The sequence below is a fragment of the Pogona vitticeps genome, chromosome 3, assembly GCF_051106095.1.
Source record: "Pogona vitticeps strain Pit_001003342236 chromosome 3, PviZW2.1, whole genome shotgun sequence".
Taxonomy (NCBI): domain Eukaryota; kingdom Metazoa; phylum Chordata; class Lepidosauria; order Squamata; family Agamidae; genus Pogona; species Pogona vitticeps.
This window is the reverse complement of record NC_135785.1, coordinates 34,140,089-34,161,283: the sequence shown is the minus strand read 5'-3', so window position 1 is coordinate 34,161,283 and position 21,195 is coordinate 34,140,089. Positions and strand designations below refer to the sequence as shown.

The following is a 21,195-nucleotide window of genomic DNA, read 5'->3' as shown; positions in this document are numbered from 1 at the left end:
ACATGCCACTGATTTTGTTTTTGTTTGCTGCTAGTGGATGTTCCACTTCTATAGGGTATTTTGTGAAGTGGGTATTTTGCCATGCTTTGCAAGGGCAAATACTATATATACTTCGGCACTTGGGATCCCAAACGCCCATAATTTTCTTGCACTCAGTTTCTTTACCTAGTTACTGTACTTGTTTTTGGGTTACATCATATCACCTTTTGAAAAGGGGTGTTTTGTCAATGCCCATGCCCCTAATAACAATTTTTTACAGCACCCACATTTTCTCAAAGTTTTGAATGGTGATCCCCAGCTTGTGGAACTGTATTATTGAACCACAGAATTTTAGAGCTGGAAGATAGCTCGCAGGTGGCAACATCTTGCTCAGTGTACAATCTGTATTGCCAGATGAAATTACATCATTCATGACAAATAGTCTTCCAGCCTTTGCTGAAATCCCACCATGGAAGGAAGGCCCACAAGTCAAGCAGTTTCTCTCACTGTCAGGCTACTTGTATTATTTAAGATGTCTCTTCAAAGTCTGCTTCCTGGCAATTTCTCCTCATTGATTCTAGACCTTCCATCTGGAGCACTGGAGAAAACACCTACTCCATTTTCTATTTGACTTCCATTGAACATTTTAAATCTTCCCTTTTCTTGGATAAACATACCTAGTTCTTTCACTTATTCTACACAGGACTGTATTTCTTTGCTTCTATGCATATTTTTCTTTTCAGGACAGTGTAAGGATACAGGCAATTTTTAAGTAAGTAATATTTACATTAACAACAAACCTCGACAGCATCTTAAAAAGCAGAGACATCACCTTGCCAACAAAAGTCCACATATTCAAAGCTATGGATTTTCCTGTAGTGATGTATGGAAGCGAGAGTTGGACCCTAAAGAAGGCTGACCGCTGAAGAATTGATGCTTTTGAATTGTGGTGCTGGAGGAAACTCTTGAGAGTCCCCTGGACTGCAAGCAGATCAAACCTATCAATTCTAAAGGAAATCAATCCTGAGTGTTCACTGGAAAGACAGATCCTGAATCTGAGGCTCTAATACTTTGGCCATCTGATGAGAAGAGAAGACTCCTTGGAAAAGCCCCTGATGTTGGGAAAATGTGAGGGCAAGAGGAGAAGAGGACATCAGAGGACGAGATGGTTGGACAGTGTCACTGAAGCTACCAACATGAATTTAACACAACTCTGGGAGGCAGTGGAAGATAGGAGGGCCTGGCGTGCTCTGGTCTATGGGGTCACAAAGAGTCAGACATGACTAAATGACTGAACAACAACAATTTACATTAACACATTGGAACAAATCTCATCTAATTCCCTTTTAAATCCAAAAAAGGCAGTAGCCATGTCACCTTCTAACAGTGTCTACAGTTTAATAGTCCATAGGCTGCACTGCAGTGATGTAACTACCTTCAATTCACCACAGACCATTTTTTCTGATAAAGGAAAATTTAACCCAGGAAAAGAAATTTGCATGGATTCACAGAAAGCCTAAAACATCAGTGTACTTGTGATGACATTGAAAGAAACAGGCTGCATCTCAGATTGAAGATCAGGGTGACATTTAAACCTCTTCTCCTCAGGTTCACTGGAGAATGAGATATGTTTCACAGCTATGTAACCTCTAAAACCAGCTATTGCTTCCACTTAGCAAAAGAAGAGCAGATAATATGAAAAGATATGGAATAAAATGAGTTATTCAAGATAAGCGTTTAAAACTTGAAAGTGAAGAAGAGTTGCTATCTTTGGGTTCCAAAGGGATTAGCAGCACAAACCCTTGACTATCCATTTCACGCTTCACACTTCTTAATTCTTCTGCTCTATGTTTGGCAGTCTTTTTGCTGTCTCTACATGAACATTCAGAGCTTGTACCTGTACGATACATTGGCAACAGCAAAGGCTGCTCTAAAAGTAAATAACAATAGTATTAGAGAAAATGTATCAATATTTCCTAGACCTGGATCTGTGTAAACCTCTATGTGTGCAATGAAGAGTCCACCATCAGCAATACTGAGAGTATTGGTGTGAAGGGTACTGTTAGGCCAATGTCCTGCATTGTTCCGGAAAGGAGAGGGGGGGTGCAACTGTAGTCTAAAAAACAATGTAAAGCAAGGCTACAGAGCATTAATTGCATAACAAAAGACAGACTGCTATTTAATGAAAGATAAGTACTTTTCATTCCTCCCCCCTTTTTTTGTATTTACACAACTGTGCAGTATTACTGGTTCTCTGGAAAGTTCATGTACAAATACAACATTAAAATACAGTAGACAGAATCCTATAGGTATTTGCATAGTTTCTACATAACTTGCTGCAGCTGATTGCAGTTAACTGATAAGGTGCGAGGGTACATCTCAGTTATGTGCCTGCTTATATAATGACTGTGGAAGCAGGATGCACCCCAGCCACTCATCAATTAGCACAAATAGGCCTTAGCAATAGGCCAAGCTTTACAGTCTCCAAGCAACCCCTAGAAGAAAGGAATGACAAACCATTTCTAAGTATTTCATATCTGAAAACCCTAAGAAAAGTCATCATAAGTCAGAATGATGACATGGTTTTGTTCAAAAATACCAGACAAAATCAATCAAAACATAGACTTGTTTTATACAACAGATACACGTTTTAACCAACAACTTAAGTATTATTATTATTATTATTATTATTATTATTATTATTATTATTATTATTATTATTATTATTATTATTATTATTATTATTATTATTATTATTATTATTATTATTATTATTATTATTATTATTATTATTATTATTATAAATATTATTAATATTATTATTATTATTATTAAGCCCCAATGACTATGGGGATGTTTCGATTGCCAGGTGTCTGTACTTTGTTAATTTTTCAAATTTTTTATTTTCAACTATGGCATTCCCTGGAATTACAATGTCAATGATCCAGATCTTTCTTCGTTCTGTTACTACTATGTATGGTGTGTTATGTTCAAGGTGTCTATCTGTTTTGATCCAGAAACCCCACAAGATCTTGACTTCCTCATTTTCTGACACTTTCTGTACCTGATGTTTCTACAGGTTTTTGGTGGCTGCCAAATTGCTTAGATAATCACCTGGCAGATATGTTTTGGTTTCATTCCTGCATTGAACAGGAGGTTGGACTTAATGGCCTTGTAGGCCCCTTCCAACTTCACTTTTTAATGATTCTATGTTATATATTTTTGCATAATGACCAGGACACTAACTTTGCCACTCTATCATGTCTGACTTTGTAATCTGTGCAATCTTTGGACATTTGTAAATCTGGTGTGGCACAGTTTAATCTTTTTCTTGGCAGAGTCAACATTTGCTGTTAGCACTAATTCCTTGGATCTTAGCCGGGCAGGTGGGGCTTGTCAGCCTTGGAAGGCAGCCCATGTAGGAGAAGGAAAACTCCAATTTCAAACCTCCATTGCCTTGTGGCTATATCCACTAATGGAAAAGGCTTCAGGAGTTAACCTCAAGGCAAAATCTGGAGTCGGAGTCCCGGAAGCAGTTCGTGTCATTCTGGCAACTCCTGTGACATTGCTGGAACTAGTTGTATTGGCTCTTGCCTTTCCATTGGACTATTTCAGCGATGTGGAGAGGGGGGATTTGCTGCTTGGGTAACAGCCTATCCTCCATATTACTTTACCCAGGCTTCGTGCTCTGGAGAGGACACTCCAGCTTTGCATACAGAGTTGAAGTCCTCCATACAGAGCATGTTACCATAGTCTCTTGAGACTGAAGGATGCCTAACAGAACAGAGATTTCATCACATTGGTTTGGAGTGCTTGTTCTTGTGCAGCAAAAATCAAGCCTTAGGTTTCTTTCTTAAGGGTCCCCAGTTTTAGCCATGCCCATGTTGAATTATGATCTTGCTTTCCATCAATATGTCTCAGGTGTTTTTCATGTAGTGGTTCATTTTTAATTTAATTTCTTTTCAAATTGTTGTTTCTTATATTGAGCCTTTGTTTCTGTTGTTTTAAAAATATTCTCCATTTTCACTGCTTTCAGTAATTTTGCTCTGCTTGTACTGAGATAATCATTTAGGCTTCTTTTTTCTTCCTCCACTACCTCCTGTAATTTGCAGTATACAGCCTCCAGTTTTTCATGGTAAATGTAATCTGTCCACATCACTTTTTGGATGTAGTGAGTGATCCATGTTCATTAGTTTCTGTGTTTTTCGATCCAGTTCTTCTAATTTGTTTTGAGTCCAATCTATTGTTACAGCTGGGTATCTAATTACTGGAATGGCTCATGTGTTTATGGCTTTGATTATATTTCCCCCATTTAATTTTGATTTTAAGAATTTCCACAGTTTTTTGATACTTTCTTTTCCTGTCATTTCTTTAACTTTTGTGTGCACCATGTTGTCTGAATCTAGTATTCCAAGGTATTTATAATTTTCATCATTTGAGAGGGATTTTATAATATTGCCATTTTAACTCTATTCCATCTAATTTTTTCATCTTGTCACAGTGTAGAGACAGAGCTGTACATTTGTCGATTTCAAATTTCATTTGGACGTTTTCACTAAATATTTGTACTGTGTTTAGCAGTGATTCTATCTCTGTGGAACTTATTGCATATAGTTTTAGGTCATCCATGTATAAGAGATGACTGATTTTTCCACCTTGTGAATATGGTAGCCCAATCCAGTTTTATTTAAAATTATTGACATTGGGATTAGTGAGATGTTAAATGGCAGTGGTGACAAAGAATCCCCCTGAAATATTCCTCTTTTGATGTTAACTTCCCCAATTTCTTCACTATGGGTCATTAAGATGGTTTTCCATTTTTCCATGTTTTTCTTGAGGAACTTCTGAATGTTTTTACTAATCCCAAATATTTTTAGGTAGGTGTTAATCCAGCTGTGTAGCAATGAGTCAAATGCCTTTTATAGACTATACAGGTCATGTTAAGGTAGGGGTTTTTTGGGGCTTTTTTGCATTCTTCAGTATCATTTTATCAATAAGCAGCTGATTTTTTGTGCCGCTTTTAAAAAAAATGGCTGCACAGATCTAACGCTATTTACCGCTGGGGTGCTTTTTTGCCAATTTTGTGACAAATTATGATGCAGACAAGCAGAAATTATGTACTCTAGTTCTACACTGGAATTTTCATTTGGGACTACAAATCGCAAGATGTACAGATGAAATCCCACCTAATTCTAACACACTCTTAGGTAAAGGTAAAGGTTCCCCTTGACAATTTTTGTCCAGTCGTGTCCGACTCTAGGGGGCGGTGCTTATCCCCGTTTCCAAGCCACAGAGCCAGCGTTTTTGTCCAAAGACAATCTTCCATGGTTACATGGCCAGTGCGACTTAGACACAGAACACTGTTACCTTCCCACCGAGGTGGTCCCTATTTATCTACTTGCATTTGAATGCTTTCGAACCGCTAAGTTGGCGGGAGCTGGGACAAGCAACGGGCGCTCACTCTGTCGATCTTACGACTGCTTGGTCTTCTGACCCTGCAGCACAGGCTTCTGCGGTTTAGCCCGCAGCACCACCACACACTTTTACTGTAACATTAATCATTATTGTACACTGGCATTCTCAATAGTCAGAAAATATTCCACTCTTCATTTAATATTTTTTCCCCTGTTTGGTGCACGAAGGCTAAAAAAAAAAAATCTTTGTTATATGTTTCTAATCTCAAATGATCAGTTTGTAAAATATGCAACACAACTTACTGGTACTGTACCACAAATCTTGGATACCAGAGTAAAGTGTAGTATGTGTTTATAAATAAGCACAATATTTTTAATGAACTCTAAGCAAAGACAGTAATTCTTTATTTGACTTTCACTCACTTATCATTTTCTACACGAAAGGAGGGGCTACAGAGGAGGTGGGATAACTTGCTTTTTTCCTTACACATTCAGGGTAACCCAGCTGTTAATATCTCAAAGTACCTTAAGGAGAGTTTTGAATCAGGTTTAATAAGTTTAGCTGCAACATTCTATGAACTATACAGCACTGATTTAAAGATACAGACATATAAAGTATGGATAAATGACATGGTTGTGTTATATGCACACCCCTGCAGTTGTGTTTGTTCCAGGACCAACTCTATCATTAGGCAGAGTAAGGCAGCCATCTCAGATTTTGGTGTCACAAAATGGCAGCAAACTACCATTTCTTTATTTTGTTATTACATATATTTAAATGCTATTGCATTTTCATTTCCACAGACCAAGTGAAGAACTTCTAGAATTTGTGCCTCAAGTCCCTAAATAAATTGGCCAAGTAACTTTAGATACTAGGCAGCTTGATTTTGGTAAGTGTGGAGGCACCATTTGCTGCTCTTCCTCAGGCACCGAAATGTTTTGAGCCAGCCCTACTGATATTAAACTCAAGATTACTTGGAGTCATGAATGTTGTTCTCTCCTGATCATGTGTACACTTCAGTGGAGGAACAGATGGTTAGTCAAAATAACAGCTATAAATACCTCCAGCAAATGTCTTTGTAATTTGTTATGAATGCAAACCCCATGCATCTTGTAAATGTTCACTGTGGCCAAATTCCACATGATAGCTGTTCAGTGTTTTCTGAAACAGTAGTTCTCAACCTTTTCCTTCTCATTGTTTCGGACTTCATCATCCAAACTGGAAAAGCCCCATTAAAAAGACACAGGAGACACTTGAGTTGAAGAGGTTCTCCCAGTTTGGAACTGAATTTTGACAGCAAATTGCAAAATATCCCTTCAAAGTATATACCTCATGCTTTAAAAAGTGGGGGCTCCTTATCAGGTGGAACCCTGATTTTAGATGAGCCAGAGGCCACAAAAACAACCTGGGTGGCATATGTTGGGTATAGGTCATCTTGCCCAACCTCAGTCTAAAGGATCACTGCCATCTCAAAGTAACGCCAAAGATTTAATGAGAACTCTTTTTAGAAATCATGCTGATACTTCTCTATCAAAGCTCATTTTTCTATATAAACAGGTTTCTGCCCCAAACAGATTTTAAGCTAAGTAACTTACACTTTTTTAGATCTACCCCAGATCTCTCTTTAAAATGTGGTATTATGTAGACTATTTTCCAATGCTTTGGTAAAGAAGCTAATTTTATCAGCAACTTGCATATCATTTCCCAGAAGACCAGTAATTTTGTATTTTGTAATCTTCTGTAGATACCATCTGGATCTGATGAACTGTTAATTTTTAATTTGTGTGTAAGTCCCTGAACACCTCTATCTTAACACCTCTATTTATCTCAGCTCTACAGGTCTCCTCTGAGGGAGGGGTTTGGGTGTGAATATTTGTCTAACATCTTTCATAGTAAAGGCAGAAGCACAGAATATATTTAGATGCTCAGCAATCTCCCTGTCCTATAGCTGGGATCATTTAATGAGGCCAGAGGTCATTACAAAATGCAACTAAGACAAGACAGGCAACAACTGAACATCTGCCTCTTATTCACACTCTGAAGATCCATGTGCTCCTAGCTAATGAGATTGTGTCCCTGATCACCTGCAGTTATGCTCCTAAATCACTGAGTTATATTCTACACATACAATTGGTTTGATGCTGTCAGCAATCATTCTAAGAAAACTGCTCTCTCTCATCTCCCACTTCTTTATAATGAGGTTGAATCTGAACATCATAAGAATAAATCTATTGACAGAAGTCCCACTGCATGGATAACATGCTGTTATTGACACAGATTTTAAAGATACAGAGCAACAATTTTGCTGACTCTAAATACAATGTACAGCGGTGCCTCGACTTACGAACGTCCCAGCTTACAACCATTTCGAGTTACGACCAGCTCTGGCCACAAAATTTTGCTTTGACTTGCGGCTGGAGCTTCCAGTTACAAACAGAAAAAGGCAGGGGAAAAAAGGCAGGAAATTCAAATTGCTAGCCATTGGTAGGCAAAGAGGCTGCTTCCTTGTAGCTCTTTCGCCCCAATGGTTAGAGTGAGTGCAATTGGAGGAGGCTTTGGACTGCCTGGTAAGGTGCTGCTTTCTGCTTTTTTAAAACTGCCTGTTTTGGGTGGGTTTTGCAGTGTGGTTTTGGGCTGGGGGGTTATGTTTCTGCGTTGTGATGAGTCTTGGGTTTATTTGTTTGCTTTTTAGGGTTTTTCCCATTTCCAATGGGTCTTGGGGGGTTTCCTTGCTTTGGGGGTTTCCCCCCATTTCTTATGGGTCTCGGGGGGATTTGCTTGCTTTTTGCTTTGCTTTTTTGCATTTCCGATGGGTCTTGCACCCTTCGCTTGCTTTTTCCTTTCCTTTTTGGCATTTCCGATGGGTCTTGCACACTTTGCTTGTTTTCTGCTTTGCTTTTTTTGCATTTCTGACTGGTCTTGCATGCTTCACTTGCTTTTTGCTTTGCTTTTTTGCATTTCTGATGGGTCTTGCACGCTTTGCTTGCTTTTCTCCCCCCACCCCTTTGGCTGGAACGGATTAATCACGTTTACAATGGGTCTTGCAGTGATTTTTTTGTGATTTTTTTTCTTCTGCCAGAACGATTAATTGCATTTCAATGGGAAATGGTGCTTTGACTTGTGACCATTTCGAGTCACAACCAGAGTTCCAGAATGAATCAAGTTCCTAAGTCAAGGCACTATTGTACTATTTGTGAAATGGGAAGCTACCCTATACCATCAAACTATTTGTCCATCTAGCCCAGGGTACCTTCTGAGGTCTGGGGCCATTGTCTGCCCCGGTTTTCACTGAGGGGGGGGCACATCATACCTCCAAATGGACAAAAACAAAACCTAATGTTACTGGAAACCCCTCTCCAATTTAATTTTTGTGGGTGGTTGTGAGTGAGTTGAAAATTTTGGGGGGGCTGTGTCTTGTTTTATTGAAGGGAAAAAAAACCCAATTCCTAAAAGCGTCTAAGAGTGCAAAATCATTTTTTCACCTTTAAAAAAATAGGGAGAGGCATTCTAGAAGAAAGAAAATTAGTTGGGTTAAGAACTCTAGGTCATACTTTTTTCTTTGCCAGTCTACCTTACCATTGTCTACTACACCCAGTAATGACTCCCCAAGTTTGGAGAGGAAGATTTTTCTCATCATCTGCTACACTTGATAGGAGACAGTAGCTAAACATGGAGTTTTTTTTCTTTCAGACCTCCTCCTGATTGCAACTCTGATATTTAAACCAAAACTTGGAACTTGCTGGGTTAGGTACTATGGCACCATGTCTGCTAAAGGATTCTGGAAGTTCTAAGTCCAAAAAAAGTTATTTTTTTCCCCAAACCATTAATGTAGACATTACATCACACTAATTTGGCCACATTGAACTGCCTGTGTCAGTCAAGATCCAAAGATCCATATAATGAATCACAAGGCGCAATCATATGCACCCAAACCTTGCTAAACCAAGTCAATGCTGATCACTCTGAATGCAGCTCCACAATGAGTAACTGATATAGTCAGAGCAAACAGTGACAATCACAACAATGATGTGTGCATGGACCCAAATCCTGGGAACCCAGACACGGCAATTTTTTACACAACACCTTTTTATGCACACTGGATCCAAACCAAACACTAGACTTTTCCTACTTCAAAGCATTTTTGTGCCCCCAACTAACATATTTCTCTCTCTCTCTCTTTTAAATTGTAAATGTGGGTCTTTCTTATTAATTAATTCTCTGCCTTTTTCTTTAAGAGGCCTGAAGGCAGATTATAACAGATTTGATTTTGACTCAGGTAAAGTATTTATCTATATGTAAGTAGATACAAAAATATATGTTTCAAAAATAGGACATGTTTGTTTTATTTTATATTATATACCATCAAGCAACACAAGAATGCTGACATACCAGAAATCATTAGGCTATATGCTACAATGGTAAATACATAACAAGAGCTACTGGGTAGGGAACTGGACTGGGATGTGGGAGAACCAAATCTAGTTTTCACTGAGTTTTCAGTGAGCTATGACATCAGACCTGTGATCTATCTTACAGGGTTGTTGAGAAACTAAAAGTTTGGAGGATGAGAGTGATATACGTCACCTTGATCTCACTGGAGAAAAGGTAAAAGGTAAAAGTAAAGGTCCACTTGACAATTTTTGTCCAGTCGTGTCCGACCCTAGGGGGCGGCGCTCATCCCGCTCTTCAAGCCATAGAGCCAGCGTTTGTCCGAAGACAATCTTTCTGTGGTCACATGGCCAGTGTGATTTAGACACGGAACACTGTTTACCTTCCCACCGAGATGGTCCCTATTTATCTACTCGCATTTGCATGCTTTCGAACCGCTAGGTTGGCAGGAGCTGGGACAAGCGACAGGCGCTCACTCCGTCGCGTGGATTCGATCTTACAACTGCTTGGTCTTCTGAACCTGCAACACAGGCTTCTGCGGTTTAGCCTGCAGCGCCACCACGTCCCTATCACTGGAGGAAAGCAATACCTATATATGTACCCATTAACTAATATAATTAATAATAACTAGTCAGTTCCACCATTTCCAGCTCTGTAATGCTGAGCCTGTTGAAGAGTCCTAAGGTGTTCAAAGCACATCATATTAAAATATTTTAGTGAATTAATGATAAATGGAGTGAGCCAGAGGGGAGTATTTGCAATGCACAATGAGAGGAAGATGGAGATTCCACACCTGTCAGTTTGGCCCTACAACACCCATTCCTCAGGCGGTCACCTCTCTTCAACATATTCTTTCTGTCTTAATATAATAACAACATGCTGTCAAAGGGTTTCTGACTTGTAAGCATAAGGAACTTTGAAGTCCTGTACTAGCCTTTCCTTCTGGTGACACTGTACGACCTAGCTCCCAGTGATAGGAAAAATGTTTTTAATGGTACATTGTGTGCTATGTAAATTAACATATCTATATGAAATCGTCAATTATGAACTGTAACTTGAGATCTGAAGCGTTTTCCTCATCAGGTTTGGTTCCATCTTTCATCAGTCCAGCTCGGTGAAAATTCTGAGCTGTTTGTAGCTCTCCTGTAATTCTAACAAATAATAAAATCTGTTTGAACTACCTATAGCTGGGAAACAGGAGCAGAAGGGTACTATTGGGCTCATGCCCTCCTTATAGGCTTCCCATAGCTATCTTGTTGACCACTGTAGGAATAGAATGCAGGGTTGGATAAGTCCTTGATATAATCCAGTACAGCTCTTCTTATGTTTTTCTTTTACATTTTGCTTCTAATAAATTATCCTGAATTACAGGTGCAAACACTTTAATACTGAAATTGAACAGGAAAGCATCCTGTGTTTATCATCCATTGACCCTAAAACAATTTGCTTTGCTTTATATATGTTCTCCTCCTCTACAACTGCCTGAATGCTTCCCTACGATTCATCAATTTCACAATAAATTATTCTCATTGGTCATGTTGAGAAAAGGGGACTAACAATGTTACACCATTATGTCTGATTTATGAGGCACTCTGCAAAGAGCCACCTACCAAAACCTGAAACCACGATTAAGTGACTTTTCAACTACAAATTCTATAACAATTGGACATCTGCTGCTCAACAGTTAACGTACATAGGATAGAAACCACCACTTCTTTTTGCCATGATCACCAGTGCTACAGAGTTGTTGGTTAACTTCACAGTTCTACACAAGTGTCACCTACAAACAACTGTCAGGATCTCTGTTTGCATGTCAGGTGTCCAGGCTTATTGGCACTAGCCAATTCCTCACATGTGCAAATGAACCAAAAGTCAGTGAAATCTGACATTTTAATTTCTATATTTTCTTGCATTAATGAAGCAGTACAAATGGATAGGTTCTTATGTCTTTTGACATGGATATGTTTGTGCACTGTGTTGCTGTGTCTGATTCTTCCACAGTATAGTAACACCACAGTATAATAACACAAAAGCAAATATGTTGTTGCATAAACTGTACCTGAAATACTTCATTTGTGCAACATATTGCACTACTGCACCACTGCAACATCAAAGCTTGTAAAACTCTACAGACCCAATTATGTGTGACGTCTACCTTTGGCCACTCACAGTACAGCATATGACAGGATGGGCTCCAGTTCCTAACACACTACATTACACTGTGTATTACACTAGCATTCAATTTCCCCTCCACCTTCCCAAGTCTCATTCACAAAGATTAAAAGAAACAAACTTGTAATGAATTTTTTGGCTCCGTGAGAAGTCCAGTCCAGTATACTGAGGATGAGTAGTCAGGTTAATGTTAGGTTTCAGGGTACGGTTTTCTGAAGGCAATGGGAATTCCAAACTCCTACCCTTTATATGGCCAGTCTATTCATAACCAGAGTATATAACTAGAGATGTGGGTATTCATATATGAATACAAATATGGCTGCACAGCTGGACTTAACGAGGGTCCGGTCCCTGGAGCCAGACTGTCCACTCGTGCATCCAGCGGAGGCGGCAGTCTCGGTCATCCTTCCAATCAATCCCGGAGCACCGCTCTCTTCCTGCTCAGCTAGCCACTCCTGACAGGGGAGGGAGGACAAGTCTCCCTGCACAGCTTTGCGGGGATATTCATATTCTTATACGAACATAAATACCCCCATCTCTCTATGTAACTTCTGTTTCTTAGCAAAATGACATGGGACTTTGTTTTTGTGCTTTGATTGGGACAAAAAAAGTATTGCAGTGGGAAAATACAATAACAAATTTGCTGGAGAATTTTTGTCTCAGTTGTCTTTTGTTCTGGAAAAAAGTAAAAACTTAGCAAGTGGCTGACACTGTTTTCAACTCTACAACAATGTGATCCAATGCCTACTTTATAGATCTAATTCTATACAGGTTCTGCAACAAACTGACTCTGGAGGACTAAAATGTCCCATTCAGGTGACTGGATAGCTCAGTCAGCTAGTCATCTGGTCAGAAGTTGGCAATTCAATTCCGCACTGTGCATCCCAAGAGAAGAACCAGCCTGTGTAGCACTGGGCAACCCACACAGTCACCGAGTGCCCAGAGAAGAGGAAAATGGTATACTCTTCTCAAAAGCCCCATGGAAAGGCTCACCATAAGTCTCAAATGACTTGAGGGCACATAATTATTATTTTTATTCTGGTCTGTGCAGAATTAAAAAACAACCAGGGTCTGTCAGTTATTGCTCTCCAATACTCCATATGCAGGCAGACATTTCTACTTACAATGATACCACATCACTGGCTCCCAAACCAGAAGCGGAGGTGTACTCCTGTGGGGAGGGGGTTCATGAAGAAATTGCAAGGGAGACTGTAAGATTTTCAGATTACTTAATGCAAGGTTCTGTGACAAATATTAATAGAATTTAGGATTTTTCAAGAAAAACAAGGTCGGCTTTAAAAAAATTAATTTGTTTAAATTATGGAGTTTTAGGGGAGTAAAGGATGATGAATTATGGTAAAGAAGAAGTGGGGAGGCATGAGGATTTCTTAAAAATCCAAAAAGGAGTATGATGACAAAATGTTTAGGAACCACTGCCCCACAGCATCCATACCAACCATTTTTGAACCTCATACTAGGCATTTATGAGATGGTGGAGCAAGTTTTAAAATCCAGACACAAGTTGTTTAACTCTAAGTATCACAACTTTACTGACTTGTGGATCAGACTCCATATAATACTCCCATTCAATGTGGCAGGAATTCCTTCAAGAACTTTCTGATGCATCTGTAACAACTATGTAAGACTTTCACTTTTAGGGCTTATATTGCAATTACATATCTTCCAAGAAGAATTACAGAATCAAAGGGATGGTGCATCAAGAGTCTTGTGAAACTTTAAAGGCTAAAAAGATTGATCTGGCATATGTTTTTGTGAACTGTCATCTTAACCGTACTCTTAAAAGAAACAAAAAAAAAGTGAACTAGAATTACTGTTCAGCTCAGTGGTTTAGGTATCTGGCTGTGGAGCCAGAGTTGGTTCGATTCTCCACTGTGTCTCCTTAATATGGGCTGGACTTGATGCTCTATAAGGTCCCTTCCAGCTCTGCAGTTCAAAGATTATGCATAAAATGCATATTTGACTCAAGTAAATTCTGGTTATGTTGGTGTGTACATTTAGATGAAATGTACACACCAACATAACCATAAAGAAATGGGAGTGTCTGACCACCTTATCTATCTCCTGAGAAACCTATACGTGGGACAGGAAGCAACAGTTAGAACTGGATATGGAAACACTGATTGGTTCAAAATTGGGAAAGGAGTACAACAAGGCTGTATATTGTCCACTGCTTATTTAACTTATATACAGTATACACCATGCGAAAGGCTGGACTGGAGGAATCTCAAGACGGAATCAAGATTGCCGGAAGAAATATCAACAACCTCAGATATGCAGATGATACCACTCTGATGGCAGAAAATGAGGAGGAATTAAAGAACCTTGTAATTAGGGTGAAATAGGAGAGTGCCAAAAATGGTTTGAAGCTCAACATCCAAAAAACTAAGTTCATGGTCACTGGTCCCATCATGTCCTGGCAAATAGAAGGGGGAGATATGGAGGCAGTGGCAGATTTTACTTTCCTGGGCTCCATGATCACTGCAGATGGTGACAGCAGACACAAAATTAAAAGACGCCTGCTTCTTGGGAGGAAAGCGATGACAAACCTTGACAGCATCTTAAAAAGCAGAGACATCACCTTGCCAACAAAAGTCCAAATAGTCAAAGCTATGGTTTTTCCTGTCATGATGTATGGAAGTGAGAGCTGGACCATAAAGAAAGCTGACTGCCGAAGAATTAATGCTTTTGAATTGTGGTGCTGGAGGAGACTCTTGAGAGTCCCCTGGACTGAAGGAGAACAAAGCTATCCATTCTGAAGGAAATCAACCCTGAGTGCTCACTGGAAGGACAGATCCTGAAGCTGAGGCTCCAATACTTTGGCCATCTCATGAGAAGAGAAGACTCCCCGGAAAAGACCCTGATATTAGGAAAGTGTGAAGGCAAGAGGAGAAGGGGACGACAGAGGATGAGATGGTCGGACACGAAGAGTCGGACATGACTAAATGACTAAACAACAACAACAAATATTTCTCTAAAGCCACATCTAATATCATATAGAATTCCATGAGCCTGATCAACAACATATTTACATTATCAGTTATTTTAATCTACTACTTAAATCATCAGTGTCTTGAAAGGGACTAGCACACTGACCTTAAACTGATTTATACTAATTTGACTGGCCAAGAGGAGATGGAATACATTTCGATAGTAGCTAGCTTAATTCCAAGAAGCAGGTCTTGCAGTGCAATCCTAAATATGTTACACTCAGTAGTAAATTCCTGCATTTGTAAATACTGCAGTCTTAATGGGTTTGAATGAAGAGGTTCTAGCATTAAACTGCAAGCAGAATGTGTCTTAAGCTCTCTTCACACACTAGGTTCTACTGTGCACACATGTGTATATACTTAAGCCATAAGCCAAAACAATACTGAAGAAGTTGCACAGTGGCATAAAAGCCACAAAATGCAGGGTAAAAATGTGTTTCATTAGATTTCCTACAGGTAAGAAAAAAGGGTCTTCATTCTCTTGCCAGGCATATGATCAGCAACAGCGTTACCATTGTCTCCTAAAACTGAGCTTGTGTAAGATTTAGAGGTGCCTTGTAGCTTTATACAAGGTACCTTGCTTTTGTTTACTCTGTGGCACTGCTTTACTATAAAGCTAGTCTTAATTGTTCCCAATGAACTGTTATGGGAATAGGTTTTCATTGGTTACATGTCAATGAAGTTTGGAGAACACACTACACTCTACATTACACATTTTAAAAATATGATTTGGTCAAAATGTAAAGCTAAATCCACCTTGGAAAATGAAGCCATCATGAAGCCTACATTGGTAACCATGTTTCTTATTTATCCTTATCAGTTTTGTTCTCACACTGGAAAGTGAGCGTAATTTACACCCTCTGCTGTTCTAACATGAGACATGTTGTGTGAAGTGCAGACAGCAAAGGACTGCTGTATTTGCATTCTTTTCACTGATTTACAATGTATGAATGACAGGGCTTTAAGATGTCTGGTTGCTCATTTTCATTCGCTCCTCTAAGATACCATTAACCTGGTAGCATAATTGTTAATGTTTATTTGATGGGTTGTTTTAACCCAAAGGAGCAAAGAGGAAACCATTTCATTGCCCAAACAGCTATGGCACCAATCTGTTCCTTTCTGCAGCCATTGTGCTTGCACTGTGTGTATGTAGGTCAGAGAGAAATAGATGTAGGCCACTCAAAAAATATGCATACCCACCATGTGAAGTAAATGATAATGAATATTCTACAGCATGTGAAATGCAATGTTTTAAAAGTGTCTGTTTTCCTCTCCACCTGCCTCACAATGCATTTCAAAGAAAAATGTTAAGATATCAGGTCCTTTTGAGGCGAGAGGTGGGGTATAAATATTTTAAATGCATAATAAATATAAAAATAAGAATGCTATGAAATTGCAAGTTCTTGGCAAAAGTCCTTACATAATCATGGAAAGGAACTTCAGTAATGCTGCTTTTCAAAACACTTGAACCTTCTTTATTTTGCACATGCATTGCTTTTAGTCCCCACGAACACACTACTGCAGTGCCCTTCACACTTGGGAATGTGTTTGCTACAAAAACTTAATGCAAACAGTTCTTGAACATGAGAATGACCAGAGTAACAAACAGATAATTCTTATATATGATGAAAATATGACACATATAACTAGGGTACCATATTTTTCGTTACTGAAATGTCATTAACGTATAGATTTACTTACAAAGCCATAAGAAAGTCTCATAATATTTCATCTGTGTCCCTGTCCCCCCACCTCCTTACTTTTCACAGTGCATAGGTATCTACATTGACTTCATTTCAACATACCAACCTATTATAAAAGCATTCTTAAAATGAGTGATCTGGGAGGAATTCAATCACCACAATTTTTCTATAAGATCAGGGACAAAAAAGACAGTATTGCTAAGCTATGCAGTGCTGGTGCTATCCGATGTCTTAGACAAGGCAGGAGTGCAGTTTCCAAGCCTAATATTATTCATTTCCTGGAGTGCTCCCCACGTAATATCACACTCCTAGAACACGAAGCTCACGCATATATCATCTACAATACACATTTGTTGCCCCGCGTCTTGTGCTTGAGCTTCTCCATTTCCACGTGCCCTGGGATTAGTCGCATTCCCACCCACCCCCACCCCAGAAAAAAAACCCTCTGAAAAAGCCACGCTTCCCCCACCATTCGCTTCCTCTGTACCTCCTACCTAAGCAATGGGATCAACTGCTGACGAGCCGCTCTCGTCTTCCACCAAGCGTTTCAACGGGGGTGGGGGTGGTGGGAGGGCGTGTGACAGTAATTTTTTTAATGCTCGCTAGGTGTGATTCTAGTTCGGCGTCGATTTCCTTAATTTGCTCGAATGAGAAAAAGGGGGTTAAAAACACATTCGAGTTGGCAACCATTACTTTTAAAGTAAGAAGATGGCCGATCTTTCCTTCCTTGAATTCCGCTCCCACTATCTGTAGCCATAAATTGGGGCGCGCTCTCCCCCACCGAGCGAGCTCTTCTTCTGTGACCGTCCCATAAAAAGGTGGAGACCTTACCGTCCCTTCCCAAGCTTGTCCTCACCATCGGTCCCCAAGCGCTTCCATACGCAAAGCGGCGTCTTTTCGTCAAAAAAACGCTGAAGCATTCAAAGAGCACGAGCACTTCAGGGAGGATGTAGTTGAGTCAATGAAACCCCAACCCGCCGCCCGACATTCGCCGCCGCCGCCGCCGCTGCTGGGCGAGAGAGCGGAGCGGGAGGCAAGCGAGCTTCCCTCAGGGAACAGCTCTCGCTGCTGAGGAAAGGAAATGACAAGAGGCGGCGGCACCACCACCGCCAATTGCCACGAAACTCCAGGCAGCTCCACGTCGGGGTGGTCGCGCGGAGTCCGGCGTTCCCGAGGGAGCCGGGCAGAGCGGAGGAAAGAGCGCGGCAAACGGCGCGGCGGGCGAGGTGGGACATGGGCAAGTCGAGACCTTACCTCAGAGGGACCTTCAGCATCGAATTCCCAGCCATCCTCGCGGGGCCCCAAGCAATCTTCGGCAGAAGGAGGAGGAGAGGGGAGGGATGGGGGTTAAAGGCGGGAAAGGTGAGGCAAACCGGTGCACCACGAGTTGTAGCACCTCGCCAACCTCTGTCGCACTGCTCCACTGGCCCGGCTTTAGTACACCTCCTCTCTCCCGTCCTGCCCTTTGCCGCCCTCCTCCTCCTCCTCCTCTTCCTCAGACACGCCTGCTCCGGAGGAGGAGGAATCACAATGAGTTGCCGACTTCGGGTGGTCAGACCCGTTTAGAGGGAACGCGGAGGGAATTCCGAGAGAGCTCTTGGGTCTTAAGGACTTGAGAGAGCCAACTCCAAAATCCTCACTTCAGGCACGAAGCTCTAGGGAGACTGGTGGTCATAGTACTACTTCCAAGGTTGTTTGTGAAGAGATGTGTACAGTAGTGGAATTAACAAATACAGGTGATCAAGCTTCTCACTTCGGTTCAGAAGAATTTTGGACCTTGTTCAAGTGGCAGACAGATCAGCCCTTTTTCAGGACCAAAGCATGTTCTCCTCTTCAAGGATGTGATGCTTCGGTTGATCTTCTGATAATGGCCTTTGCCAATCCCGTTACTTCCCTTCCCGGTAGTTCTCTATTGAGAAACAACCCAACACTTGTTCTTAGCTGGAATCCTGAGTGCATATATTCCGAAGTGTATCTTGTTGCTTTGGGTTGATCATTAAAGTGAACTGTGGTGGGAAATTCCACCTGACTGGATCACAAGGATTCTGTCCCAGTAGTACAGTATATGCTGCTTAGAGCTGGCCACTCAAATAAATCAGTTTAAGGTCAGCGTGCTAGCTCAGTGTTTTAGGGCAGTGGTTCCCAACTAGGGTAACCCAGATGTTCTTAGGCTGCACCTTCCAGAAACCCAAGCTAGCACAGCTGGTGGTGAAAACTTCTGGGAACTGCATTGGAAGATCACCTGGGTTATCCAAGGTTGGGAACTACTGGTATAGGGTAGCCAGAGGTTGGGAGTTCAATTCCCACAGTCCCAGGATACACCCAGAAGAAGGGAATGTGAACCACTTCTGAATATGCTCTATCAAAAAACCCTGGAAAAGTTTGCTGGAATGGGCTTAATGGCACATCATCATCATCAAGTGGTCCTTTGGTGGGCCTGGAGGATCCGTGTATACCTGTGTAATGGGGAGAAGGGAAAGGTATTTTGGGCTAGGTGAGCCCAACAGGTTATACTTAGGTCTTTCAAACTGGAGCAGAACATGGGTAAGTTCACATTTTGGGCCATTCCTCTTAAATTCTCCAGCCAACATGGACAGTGGTCAAACTGGCTGAGAGGTTCTTTTCCAAGCTCCGTGGACCAGATGGTTTTATTCTGTATAAGTAAAGTGTAGAAACCTATAGTACAAGTCGAGAAATCAAATCAGAGGCCAAATGGCTTGTACTTTACACTGGCATGCGGAAAAGGGGGGAAATTATATTCTCACTTCCTTGGATCTGGTCTATTTGTTTTGTTTGTTTAATATCAGAGTAGAACTTGTGACATATAATTCTTAAATGCCCCCTACAGTTCTGCTAAATACTTAATCTACTCTTTGTTTTCACTTGTAGTGGTGTTCCATAACACTGCAAAGCGATATGCAGTTTGTAGAGCCATTCCTTACATACATAATTGCTGTGATCCCTTAAAGCCATTGGGGCTTTCTTTTATTACCTGCTATGGGATCAAGAAAGAAATACATAAAATGAAAATGTCATAAAATAGGATACATTCAGTATGTAATTCCATTAAAAACATATTTTTTTTTAAAAAAAGATGCTCTACAGAAAACTGCCAATATTTTGAGACTTGTTTCAAAAAGCCACGCTGCAGCTGGATTCCCATTCTTGCAACTTAATTACCAGTTTCTCAGCAACAGTGGATGTTTCTGAAAGACTGAAGACTGAGATCATGACAAAAGTATTAAATTTCTGGTTGCAGACTAAAATCGAGGGTCTACTGATAAACAGATCAGTGTGGCAAAAAGCAAAAGCACGTGTACACATGGAACAAGTGCAGGATTGTGGTGACATATACCTATATATAGGTGCAGTGTTGTGATAGAATGCGGATGCACTCGCCAGATCATCTACATCTAGGGCTGAAATGTTGTTTTATTTTAAGCAGCAGTTACATTATGCCTGTGCTTTCTACATGAACTGAACTGGATCAGGATACACTTTTATTGGAAGAATGTTGGTAAATTCCTTTTTAGTTAGTGAAGCATAAAGTACAAAAATATGAACAGCTGCAGGACAGAGAAAATGTGAAGGAGAATAGCTAAAAACCCCAGCTTCCATCCAGCCTCTTGAATCACAAACTAGCCCTTTGCATATAAAATCATTCTAGAAGTAGTTTAAGTAGAAAAAACGAAGAAACAACTTTAGTTACAGTTGATCTTCTGTTACAATTGGAAGAATAAAGGGATAAAAGGAGAGATCTCTCTCTCAACCATCTGGAAGAGGGAGAAAATGTCAGGAAGCAGAGAGTTTACATATCTTCGCGAAGGCTTTCACGGCTGGGATCTAATGATTGTTGTGGGTTTTTCGGGCTCTTTGGCCGAGTTCTGAAGGTTGTTCTTCCTAACTTTTCGCCAGTCTCTGTGGCCGGCATCTTCAGAGGTTGCTGCCAAAGAGCCCCAAAACCAGAACAACCAGTTTACATATCTGCTCTGGTTGATGGTCAGAGAAGAAGCAAGAAACAAAAATTGGAAGCAAACAAGAATTGGAGTGGGAGCTTGCCTCAGTCCTGGAAAAAAGGACTTTGCCAATAAGTTAGTGGCAGAAGACAGTCACCTTAGTTCCTGCAAAAGCTCTCTCCTCCCAGTGAAACCCAGCACCAGGCTGCATGTAAGGTTGTTAGTTTCTCCAACAACCTTTTCTTTCCTGTGCACTCAGTATCACTGTCCAGTCTCCATCATCATTCTATTAGATTGTGTGTATACAATCCAGTGCAGATTACCAACACATCTCAAATAAAATCAGGGATTTGTCATGTGATCTTGGCTTGTCTGTACTGGATTTTATATATGTACAACCTATTTCAGTGCCATATACACTGGCAAACATCAGGTGCCATCAGAGGTGGGATAGAGTAGACAAGCTAGCTATGTGAAGTGAAGAAAAGGTACCCTTAATATATATGGAAATGATTGCCACCTGATCTAGTCTCATGCAAAGTGTGAAGGTGATATATGAATTCTTGTTTATCT

General features: G+C 40.5%; 1 protein-coding gene across 7 annotated transcripts in view; it reads right to left on the bottom strand.

The window, feature by feature from the left end:
- Positions 1 to 18,375, bottom strand: part of SPHKAP (SPHK1 interactor, AKAP domain containing) — an 88,318-nt gene extending 69,943 nt beyond the window's left edge. For 4 of the 7 annotated variants that reach the window (XM_020792628.3, XM_078389174.1, XM_078389175.1 and 1 more), the window contains exon 1: positions 17,498 to 17,689. In XM_020792628.3, coding sequence (XP_020648287.3) covers positions 17,498 to 17,586 — 89 coding nt within the window. In that variant the 5' untranslated portion in view covers positions 17,587 to 17,689. Of the gene's footprint in view, positions 1 to 17,497; positions 17,690 to 17,920 lie in introns of those variants that run through there. The other 3 variants (XM_020792629.3, XM_072996008.2, XM_072996010.2) reach the window with 1 other exon arrangement.
- Positions 18,376 to 21,195: the final 2,820 nt, after the last annotated feature.